At 37.1% G+C, this 12,115-nt stretch overlaps 2 protein-coding genes across 14 annotated transcripts in view; one reads left to right on the forward strand and one right to left on the reverse strand.

Annotated features, from left to right (window-relative positions):
* The window catches only part of Slc10a6 (solute carrier family 10 member 6), a 30,044-nt gene extending 25,476 nt beyond the window's left edge, over positions 1–4,568 (forward strand). Inside the window, exon 6 of the mRNA XM_046457653.2 lies at positions 255–4,568. Coding sequence (XP_046313609.1) covers positions 255–460 — 206 coding nt within the window. The 3' untranslated portion in view covers positions 461–4,568. The remainder of the gene's footprint in view (positions 1–254) is intronic.
* Positions 4,569–5,744: 1,176 nt separating this feature from the next.
* Ptpn13 (protein tyrosine phosphatase non-receptor type 13) overlaps positions 5,745–12,115 on the reverse strand; it is a 204,266-nt gene continuing 197,895 nt past the window's right edge. For all 13 annotated transcript variants that reach the window (XM_046457591.2, XM_058583408.1, XM_058583409.1 and 10 more), the window contains 4 exons: positions 11,242–11,579; positions 9,351–9,566; positions 7,884–7,946; positions 5,745–6,446 (listed from right to left, as the gene is read on the reverse strand). In XM_046457591.2, coding sequence (XP_046313547.1) covers positions 6,351–6,446; positions 7,884–7,946; positions 9,351–9,566; positions 11,242–11,579 — 713 coding nt within the window. In that variant the 3' untranslated portion in view covers positions 5,745–6,350. The remainder of the gene's footprint in view (positions 6,447–7,883; positions 7,947–9,350; positions 9,567–11,241; positions 11,580–12,115) is intronic.

Below are 12,115 nucleotides of genomic sequence, written 5' to 3' on the forward strand. Positions count from 1 at the left end.
CAGTAAGCCCTCCACTGATCAACTGACTTATGGACTGAATGAATGAATGACCAAGCTTTCCGCAGTCTGAAGAGCGAACCATTTTGACACACTGAATTGTTTCATTCCATGGTTTCCCTCTCCCCCTCTTTCCCAGTGTATTTATACTTAAGTGATGCAAAGCAAACTCCCCAAGTGTAGGATAATGACACAGTGTCCCTGGATTATACTCTTTGCTAAAGTGGTGTTTAATAATCATATGTTTGATCACCTAGCATATCAGATATACAAGAGGAGACTGAAGAACAGACCCAGAAAAAGGAACCCAGATTGTGCAGAAGTCTGCCATGACAAAAAATGCAGAGAGGCCAGTGCTTTCTTGGAGGTGCATGAAGAAGCTGCTGGAACCCTTGAGCCATCAGGACCAATGGATCGCCACAGGGCTCTGGAGCCCATTGGCCACGTCACTTCATGTGAATAGTGGGGACTTGCTGGCCAGAGTGTGGTCTTCTGTCTTCCTCAGTGATGGGTAAAGACGGGGCCGCGCGGATGCAATCTCCTTGGTTGGCAGGACCTGTGTGAATAGTTAAGTGTCAGATGTTAGAATACTTATATTTTTGTGTGGATTGTGCAATGTCATAGGATCACTTTTTGAGAGTGTATTCTGCCCATTTCAGGGAGTTTTGGGGGGTTTACACTGGGTTTTTCCTAGCTGCTGTGTGTGTTCTTGTTGTCCCATGAGGTGAATAGTGCCACCTGGCAGGAGGTAATGCCCTTTATTATGTAAAGTTGTCTCTTGTTTGGATTTTAATCTAATGACAGGACTCTGTGTAGAGGTGATATCATCTCTGCCAGGCAAGGTAGGGTCTGGATCCACATAACTTCCTGACTTTGGGCAGGTCCTTGGGAGTACAAGGGAGGACACAGTTGTGAAAAATGGGGCCCTTTTCTAAATGATTGTTTCTTAAGGGCTTGAATACCTTTTTGATTATAGATGTAATATAAGCTTAGAGGGAATTTGAAGTAAACAGGTTAAAAAGTGTATGAATTCCTCATATTTTCATTCCCTAGAGATAGACATATGTCTTTCTAATCTTCATGTATATAGACTGAGTCATTCAAAAAATGTTCAATATATTCTGTATTGAAAGTCATTTGATGACATATGATAGAACATCTCTACACTTCAGTTTGTGTTTACCTACCTCATTCTTTAGAACAGTGGCTGCATAGATATATTGCATTGCATAGAAGGACTATAATTTATTTAACCCATCTTTATAACTTTCAATTTATTTGGTATTGCAGTGCTGCTACACTACCCTTGCCTGTGTGCAAGCTCAGGAGACTCCATTCCTATGATTGGATTGGGCAGGCCCGTTGCCCATAGAAATATTGGACAGATTGCTCTTTGGCAATGTGGCGCAGCAGTACCGAGAGGGTCCAGTTTCCCATGGTTTCACCAGTCTAAGGAAGATTTTTTTTTTTCTTTTTGGTACTCGGGATTGAATCCAGGGGTGTTCTGCCACTCAGATACATCCCCAGCTATTTTATTTCTTATTTTGAGACAGGATCTCACTAAGTTGCCAAGGCTGGCTTCAAACTTGTACTCCAAAGAGTTTTGGTCACTTTGACTTGTGAAAACATCTCTTTAAAATTACATATTCAAAACTACAAGCAAAGTAGAGCATTTTCCATGATCATGTGCCCATTCATGTCCTTTGCCTGCTTTTCTGTTTTATTTTTTCATAGGTTGATTTATAGATTTTAACATGATAGTGACTATGTATATGTTCTATGTATTATCAACGTTTTACCTATTATGTATATTATCTCATTTTTACAAAGTGTCTCTTGTTGTACAATTTTGTATTTTTTACACATTCAGTTTTAGTAATCTTTTTAAAAAGTTTTAAGATGGGCCCAGTGGCACATGACTTAATCCAAGCTACTTGGGAGGCTGAAGCAGGAGGATCAAAAGTTCAAGGAAACTTACCGAGACCCTGTCTCAAATAAAATAAAATTTAAAAAGGGCTGGAGATGTAGCACTTGCATAGCCACATGCAAGGCCCTGGGTTCCATCCCCATCAATGCACAAAAATAAAATTAAAAAAAATAAAGTTCAGATACTTCTGGATTCAGGAAGATTTTAAAAGATTGACACAAGTTTTGAGGATATAGCTCAGTGGTACAGCACTTGCCCTAGTATGCATGAAGCCGTAAGTTCAATTCCCAGCACTGCCAAAAAAAACTCCTCAAAACAGGACAAAGTGTTAGGTACTAAGGAATGGTGGAAACTGAAGCAGACATGGAAAGGTACACACTTCCACTGTGCATGTTTTCTTTGTCCTTATTAACAGGACTGAGATTTTGTTCAGTGTTGCAAAATGCCTAGCTAAAAGTATTTTTTTTTCTCTTGAAGTTAGAGGTGTGCATGTGACAAAATTCTTGCTAATAAGATTGAAGCAGAAGTCTGCTTATGGTTCCTGGGGAGTCTTGCTTTCTTGCCCTAGGCACCGACAGACCCTTTCTCCTTGTCAGTTTCTATTTCCTTTTGGATCATAGATGTAATAGCAGAGCTGCCCCAGCAATCTAGATCATGAAGGGGAAAGATCAGGATAATTATAGAACTTGTGACTTATTTTTTTTTTTCCTTTTCATTCCTGGAGATTGAATTCTGAAGATTTTATGCATGCTAGGCAAGTGCTCTCTCACGAGCTACACTCCCAGCCCTTTTAAATTTTGAGTGTCTTGCTAGGTTGCTTGGACAGCCTCTAACCTTGTCTTCCTTCTGCCCCATCCTCCTGAGTAGCTGGGATTACAGGCATGTGCCTCAGTGCCTGGCAAGCTGTTGACATTCTTGAGCTATAGAATCAATCCTAGCAACAGCCAACTTCTGAAATTGTTTCCTTAAGGAAAGGAAATAAATCTTTCATTTGTGTAAGCACATTTGGTTGTTTTTTTGATACTTGCACTCAAACACATTCCCAAACCAGTGTATTAAAATTTTATTGGTTTTAAAATTTTATGTGGGCTAGCCTATAATTTGTCACATTTATCTGCACCATAACAAGGTATCTTGAATATTTCTGAATTAAGGAAAATAGGAATCTTTTCTTTCATTATCAACAAGCATAACCGTGGTAAGCTGTTCTTTTAATTTCTTGGATTTATCACATTACATTTCAATAACTAGTTATTTTTAAATGAAGAGATCTGGCAGGCTGCTCTGAAGCCACAGATTTAAAAAAAAGTCTTATCTCTTCTCAACACACATTTTTCTCCTGTTTATCATAACAATTCAGAAACATCTATACTAATGACATGTACCATAGTTTTGATTTTGAGATAAAATTATGTTTTTAATTCTCTAGTGCTCAGGATTATACTAAGATACCATTTGTTTTTTAATTAACACACATTCCTTGTTCATAATAATGGGATTCAATGTTACATCTCCATACAAGCATACAGCATGCCCTGATCATATCCATCCACCCTTGCCCTCACCCCACTTTCTCAGTCCTTAGTAAGTATCATTCTTTAAGGCAGACCTTTTTTTTTTTTTCCTTCCTTTTTAGTTTTCACATATAAGAGGGAAATTGCAGTACTTGTTTTTGTGTCTGGTTTTTTGTTTTGTTTTAACACAATATTCTCTAGTTCCATCCATTTTGTTGCAAATGACAGGATTTCACTTTTCTTTATAGTTGAATAATACTCTCTCATGTGTATAATACCATATATTTTTTGTATCCATCCATCTGTTGATGGGCACCAAAGCTGATTCTATATCCTAGCTATTGTGAACAGTGCTGCAATAGACATGGACATGCAGGTGTCCCTTTGTATGATTTTATTTTCTTTGGACACCTACCCAGGATCAGGATACCCAGATCATATGATAGTTCCATTTTCAGTGTTTTTGTGAAACCTCTATGATTTTCCTCATGGTGGCTAAACAAATTTACAGTCCACCAACAGTTTATGAGTGTTTGTTTTCTTTACATCTTATCCAGCATTTGTTATTTTAGAATATATTTTGGTTCACTTTTATACATATCTTCTATTAAGACTTGTACTTTCCCTTCTCTAGCACTGAGTTGTCACAGGGAAACAGCTGTTCGGCCAACTACACTTTCCAGCTTCCTGGTACTTGGGGGCTGTCAATCAGCCAGTTCTTGCTGATGGAACGAGTGGCAGTGATGTGCTTCACTTCCAGTCCTGGCCTGCCTAATAGAACCCTCTCCACATGTTCTCTTTTTCCTTCTGGCTGTAGGAATGGAGATTCACAGGATGACCTTGGAAGCACATTTGTTAATCATAGAACTTCCATCAGCCTGAGTTCTTAAAAATGGAGAAAGGAGAGCTGCCCTGTTGGGTCGTTTGCCTGCCCAGATTTGTTATATAAACTAGAAATAAACTATTATGCTTGATCCACTAAGTTTTGGGTTTATGTTTTATAATACTTAGCTAATACAAAGTCTGTGAGGAGTTAGGCTGTCTTTATACATTAATGTGATATTTGAGTTTTTTCGGTGCCTGGGCTCTGTGGCCTCATCTTTCTAAACAGAGTGGTTTTAGCAAGTGACTCATACCATTCCATGGTGGTGGAGCCAGATCCCACAAAGCAGGCAGTAATGGGTTTATTATAATCAAGTTTCTACTCAGGGGTCATAAACCTAAACCTAAATTTTTTTTCTCAGTTTCCATTTCCTAGTTACATTCTTTCCAGAGAAAGTATCCTCCAGCTTTGCCCTCTCCCATCTGTGCTGACTTCTGATGGTAGCTAATTGCCCTCAGCTGTACTGGCTCTTGGAGCTTTGCCTTGTGGCTCCACATGCCCAGGAAAACAAGGCCTCAGGATTCCAACTCACTCAGAACAGAGATTTCCAAGTGTTTTTAAAGTAACAAAAACCTTTTTTTTTTTTCCTTTTCCCAAATGATAATTTTGTTTACGATTAAAGTTTATAAAAGAAGTCTTCTGATTGAAGTGGGAATGGTGGTGGTGAAGCTTCTCTTGCCAGATTCAGATACCATTCTGAGTAGGAGCCAAACCTGTTACCTGGCAAGGGAGTCAGGAGATCACCAGGAAGCTTTATTTATTTACTGATACCGTCTTCTGCCTTCAAATAGCCTCAGCTCCTTAGGAACAGGTCCCAGTAAATCACTGCACTTGGTTAGGATCACAAATTCAAATCAATTAGCTCCGAATTGATATAATCTTATGATGAACCAGGGAGTGTTCTGGGTCTTGGAGTGGTGTCAGGGCTGAATGGAAGGAGACAGAATTCGGATTTAGCAAAACAAGTTCAGTATTGAGAATCACAGAACCGTAAACTAAAGCAGGCATTCGGAGGCTGAGCTGTTTTCCTTCCTATTTGGCAAAACCAAATAGAAACCTCTCAGGCAGTACAACATTGGTTTCCTTGATTACTCCTTTTGGTTAACTGACTATTCTAAGTGTTACTTCAAACAGGTCTTAAAATACTCTGATTTATGTATCAACTAAGTGTAGAAAGTGGGCACCACTTACAGGGAGGTAGAAGTTTCTTCTACTTAGCTTCTGTTAAGCCAGACATGACCCTCATGACAGTGCTTAATGACGATCTCTACAGGATGATGACAAACTCCCATTCTCTGTTGCCTGGACTGACTGGGACCAGCTGGGGAGATGGGAAGTTGGGGTCCAGAGGTCACTGGCTTCCCAGAGGACTGTGTGTTGTGATAAAAAAAACGGAAAGTATCTGTCTACACAGTTTTGGCTGTTCATGTTTTAAGGTGTATTTTTATTTACAAAGTGAGAATGATACATTACAAACAGATGACACAGTTACAAACAGCTGATAAATCCATTTTCATGAAAAAGTATATAAATATATTACAGGAAATTCTATATAGTAAACATTAGAAATTGACATGGTAAACATTTGCTACCTTTTTTCTATGCCAATATTACTGTCATTTAAAGCTTAAATACTGGTTTCAAGTATCCTCTATAAAATACCTCTACTTTATTAAAATACTGGAAAAATTTTTTTTTGCTATAAACAAGATTGGTACATTAAAAATAGACTCGGTGTATCCTGTAACAATGTCCACTATAATCAAATGCTGCCTTTAGCCTTTAGACCTGAATTGTTCAGTTAGTGTTAAACATTTTTTAATAATTGTCATTGGTTATGGTAGCTGTAAAAATACAGCATTTTTCAACACTATTTATTGTTATAAAGAATGCCCCTCCAAGGTAGAGGAGAATAAGCATAATATTGCATGGCCTTGCTGCTCTATAACTCTTATTTTAAGTAGAGAGCAGGAGTTTGTTGGAGGTTCAGGAGAGATACGGAGACATCCAGAAGGCTGTTCTTTCCCTGTTATTTAGAAAGCTGAGGCTGGTCTTTTTGCTCTTCTTCAGCCTGAAGACGTGTCAAGACATAGAGGATGACTTGATAGCAGAAAATATATTGATCCTATAGCCAACAAAACAAAACCACAGCAATGAATACACAGAGAACTTTCAATGTGTCACAAATATCATACTCAGCTACACCCTTAATAGAAGCAATGTTTGAGGAGTTTAGAAAATATGGAAAATTTTTGTTTAAATGCTAAATGTCAGAAACATTAAAAAGCAGCCTACAGAATTGTGTAGTATCAGAAAAATTATAAAAAAACAGAAACCGGATTGACAATATGAGGGGGAAAGCCTGGGAGTTGGAGGTGGTGGTATTTAGAGAACTAAGTGAAGTTGTCTCCGATTGGCAGCCATTTCTATTTTTGTGCTTTGATAATATTTCACGAAAATTAATTTCCTTCATAATTTCTGCTAGATTTATTGAACTCACCTTAATGTTTCAAAATACCAAAAATTTAATATAAAGAACCTACTAAAATGATTTCCTTTAAATAATTTAGAACAAAAGAATATACAAAGAGAGAAATCAAAGTTTGGGGAAATATAATTGATATTTACATATTCTTTAAATATGAAATCTTTTCTTTCAATATTTTAGAAAAAAAGAATATTAAAATCAAAGATTTTTGAAAATGAATCCTTGTGGTTCTCAAAATTATTCTCTATAAGTTGATGGTATTGGTATCTGAGTTTTTTATTTTTGTTGTTGTTGTTATTTTGTTGTTATTAGCAACTCTCTGAAAGTAGGATTATGAGTAGCCTTTTAATTTTCTTGGTGCTCACCTGTATTTTAGCTTTTCTGCATTTGCCACATCATCTCTCTTTCTCTTACATTGCCTACAACTCTTTGGCAAATACACTTCACATAATGTCTTCCTCTGTCCACACCCACCACTCTGGCTACAGGCCTATGATAACTCCCATGTACTCAGAGGAAAGCCCAAGATCTGGCTCCTATCACTTCTTCTCTGACTTCACATTCTCCCACTCTCCTCTGTGCTCTGGTCATGACCGTTCTTGAACCTGTACTTACTTGTGGTCCACTCCCACTTAGACTTCCATGGAGGCAGTGGACTCTGCCTGAAGGCTCCCCCAAATAGCTTCATGACATCTTCCTTCAAATCTCTGCTTAAGTGTTACCTTCCCAATGGTAACACTATTTAAAATTATATCCACAATCTGCCATGACTGATTCCCTTTACCTACATTTCTTTTTTCAGAAGAGTACTTTCTTAGATCCTATATAATTCATTGTACATATTTAACATATTTATGGTCTGCCATCCTTATTGCAAATCCTGCTAGAATTCCTCTGTTACTCTAGCAGGATCTGACTAAGTTGGTATGATTGTTTGAACTCAGGAATCCCAGGCCAGCCTGGACAACACTTGGACAGCCCATCTCAAAAAAAAAAAAAAAAAAAGCTTAATAAGAACTTTTTAAACTATTAAGAATCTTTATAAATTCCTTCTTCAAATAGGCCTAGACTTACCTCTGTCTGAACCATTCCATGTCTTTGTAGTCTCATGCAGCGCACTAAATCAGAAATGTCAAACTGCCCAAGAAAATAGAACGTACACGTTAGATAAAAAGGGAAAAGAACCACATCCCCAGCCCTATTTTGTATTTTATTTAGAGACAGGGTCTCACTAAATTGCTTAGCCTCTCACTTTTTCTGAGGCTGGCTTTGGACTCGAGATCTTCCTGCCTCAGCCTTCGGAGATACAGGTGTGCACCACCGTGTTCTTCACTTTCTAGTAGTTTTGGGAAACTGTCTTAGACAAAATGACTTAGAGAACTGACTTTGTCATCAGTTGGTATTCTTATTTATGATCTAAGAATTAGAGTAGGTTATTATCCTATCTAAAAATCTGTAACAAAATTTCTCTTTCCTAAAATTTGGCTAATTTCTTTTAATTAAAAAATATAAACTACTTTCCTTAGATATTGCATTTCTGAATAAAATTCTATATCTTTTGATTTTAGCTGACATTTAACAGTTTGAAAAAAGGACGAAATAGACTATTTGGTTTTGTTCTACATAAATTATTATAGTTGATATTATAAGAGTATGTAAAGTACAAAATAGAACTACTTTTAACAAATCTTTAAAAGACAATTATTGGCTTGGGAGGCTGAGGCAGGAGAAGTGCGAGTCCAAAGCAAGCCTCAGTAACTTAGTGAGACCCTATCTTTAAATAAAATATAAAAAAGGGTGGGGATATGGCTCAGTGGTTAAGTGTGTCCCCAAGTTCAAACCCTGGTACCAAAAAAAGAAAAGAAAAAGACAATTATATTAATTACATATTCTAGTTTCTGTTATTTTTACATAGATTTATACTAATTAGATCTAAAAGTAAGATTATACTCATATTTGCTTGGTTTATTTAGTAATAATTTTTTAAATTGGGAGTAACTGTTTAGAAAGAGACAATTTAGCATTAATTTGTATAACAAAATGTACATTTCTTATACATTTTCTTTTGTACAATATTTTTTAAAAAAATATTTTTAGTTGTAGATGGACACAATACCTTTATTTATTTATGTTTATGTGGTACTGAGAATCAAACCCAGTGTCTCACAGATGCTAGGCAAGCACTCTACCACGGAGCTACAACCTCAGCCCTATACATCAATATTTCTATCCCCAAAGTGTGATGAAAATTCTGACTTTAATCTTATACAGGCATAAAGACTATAAAGGATAAAAATGCAACACTGCATATGGGGCTTTTGAGCACACTATTAAAATACACATTATTTTTTAAAAAATATTTTTTAGTTCTCAATGGACATTTATTTATTTATGGTGCTGAGAATTGAACCCAGTGTCTCACACATGCTAGGCAAGTGCTCTACCACTGAGCCACAACCCCAGCCCTAAAATACACATTATTAAACAGAGTCTAGCATAATTTCTGATCATATGCAGATTCAGAATATATCTTGTACTCACTTCAAGATCTTGACTGATTAATCCCAGAACCACATCTATGCATATCAGGGTCCCTGAACGTCCAATGCCAGCACTGCAGTGCGTAATGATTGGGCCTGACTTATGAACGTGTCTCATGTAAGAGATAAACGTGAGCAGGTCATCCGGCTGAGAAGGTGTATCGTGGTCTGGCCAGGCAGTGAAATTCAAATGAAAAATATGTCGCACCTCTCCTGTCTGAAATTGTAAAACAATTAGTATATAATGTCATGCAATATTATTCCTACATAATTAGTTCTTAGTATTATTTTGTCCTGTCAAATTTTGAATTGTGTATTGGATCAGATCAAAAGAAGAATGCAACAGGTGAAAGAATTCCATTAAGAAACATATGGAGTGCCGGGGATGTAGCTCAATGGTAGAGAATCTGTAGAAACCTGTGAGTTCAATCCCCAGTGCTGCAAAAAACAAAACAAATAAACAAACTAAAACTAAAACAAAGCCACAAAAAACACATGGAAAGCCTTCAGCAAGAAGGCTGCTAGATCTGCTTTTTTTTCAGTGATGGAGATTGACCTAGGCCTTGTGCATACTAGGCAAGAGCTCTCCTACTGACTGATATCCTCAGACCTATAATGAATCTTTAAATACACTGGACACAGGGCTAGGGCTCTAGGGGCTGTGACTGGAATGTCCTCCCTCTTCCCACCCCCAGTTATGCCTCTGTGGCTCACTCAACAACTTCAATTTTTCTCACATGCCATTTCTCAAGCCTTCCTTCACTATTGAAAATGCAACATGCTTCTCCCTCTCCCTCATCCAAGCACTATTGACACCAGTATCTCTTCATTAGGAAGTAAACCTCATGAGGTGTGGAATTTTTTTTTGTCTGAGTTGTTAACTGCTCAATCCCTAGGGCCCTTTAACAGGGACTGAGCTCTACAAATCTGAGTGGATTAAGTGACCAAATCACTTGAGGAATATTGAACAACTGTGCTAGCCTCTGTGATAGGTAAGCTAGTGTATGTGAATAAAGAGGTATATATCATATGGTACCCATGAATACATACAATTTTTATATGTCAAAACAAATTTTAAGTTAAACAATAAGTATAATCTTTAATTCTCTGTAAAACAACAAATCACAGACTACATTTACATGCCAACCACAAAATTGCACTGATATACTTTGCTTCTGTGAAAGTAAACCATCTTGTTTCTTTAAAAAAGCTAACCAACCAGTAGGAAATACATTACTCACCATAGCACCCATTATTGGAGAAGGGTGTAGTAAGGGCAGGGAGGACAGAAGCGAGAAAGCAGCTGTAACTCTACTTAAGGTCTGACCACTTACCTAACTCAAGCTAAATGTACTCGGTGTTAGTGACTACAGTAAGACAAATGTCAATGTTAAAATTGTCCATTTATTTTCAAATGTGGAAAAGCTACCTTTTTGAGGGATATTTTCAACTCAGAAATTTTAAAAAACTCTTAAAATAGAGTCAACTTTGAATTTGACCTTGAAAAATAAGTTTCCAGGACTGCGGTTGCAGGTCAGTGGTAGAGTATTTGCCTAGCGTGGATGCAGACCTGGGTTTGATCCCCTTACTGCAAAAACAAAACAAACAAACACAACTCGAAGAAGTTTCTATCCCATAGCTTCTGAGCTATTTTGTGCTATCACTAAGCAATGATGACAAATGATCATGTATTCATTTTCAATCTAATACAGTACACCCTGGAGGAAATTCATGAAGAGGGTCTCATTTAAAATTTTTACGCTTGATAAGAAAAAAGCAGGGGCTTGTGATTTTTAATCTAAAAATATATAGACGTAACCATGGCAAGAGTCCTGGCCTGGTTTCCAATGAGGAGATGAGTCTGACTACATGGAAAGCTTTAATTCACTCACCTGAATGTCTTCTAGGGTCAATGCCCTCACTACAAAACCCTTCAGCTGTTGCAATCTCACAAGAGCCAGCCGAAGTCTGTCGTTGGCCATTGTTGTTTTGCCCAGGATGTTAGGCCAATAGCGCTGGCACTTGATTTTTTCTCCTTCTACTTCTTGGGTCATCATGGCTATCACTGTGGATTTTTGTTCCCAGATCATCTGCCAAAAATCTCCAACAGTGGTAGGAAGGGGCCCCTGGCAGGCAATGTAAAGAAACTCTTCCTTCCCCACTGGTATCTTGATGAAACTGGCATTAATATATCCACCTTCATCTCCAAGAGGCACTCTTGTGGCATCATCTGTGAATTTCCCACCACAAAACCATTTATATTATATATTGTTAAACAAGAGTCAGATAGCGTAAATCAAAGCTCATGGGAAATTCTTATAACCATAGCTGCAATCAGAAACACATTTTAATAGAAGTATATTTTAAAAATGAAGCACAGAAAATGATTTTACATCTACTCCTTTCACTCATATTTAAGAATATCTAAGATGTCAGCTTTGTGAGTTTCTCATGTTTGAAATTTTGATAGTTATTATTTACATAAATTTGGTTAAAGAAATAAAAACAGATGCATATTGAACTTCATAATAACTAGAGGGGGCTGGGGTTGTAGCTCAGTGGTAGAAAGCTTGCCCAGCACATGTGAAATATTAGATTCAATCCTCAGCACCACATAAAAATAAATAAATAAAATAAAGGTATTAAAAAACATTAAAAAATAAAAAAAACTAGAGAAATAAGCAAAAACAATATTTCTACTTCTAGTCCATCAATATTTTAATGCCAATGACAATAATAATAGTACTAAGTGACAATGCCAAACAC

Source organism: Marmota monax, unplaced genomic scaffold (assembly GCF_021218885.2).
Source record: "Marmota monax isolate L192 unplaced genomic scaffold, Marmota_monax_Labrador192_F-V1.1 WCK01_AAM20220418_F8-fsc00128, whole genome shotgun sequence".
NCBI classification, from domain to species: Eukaryota; Metazoa; Chordata; class Mammalia; order Rodentia; family Sciuridae; genus Marmota; species Marmota monax.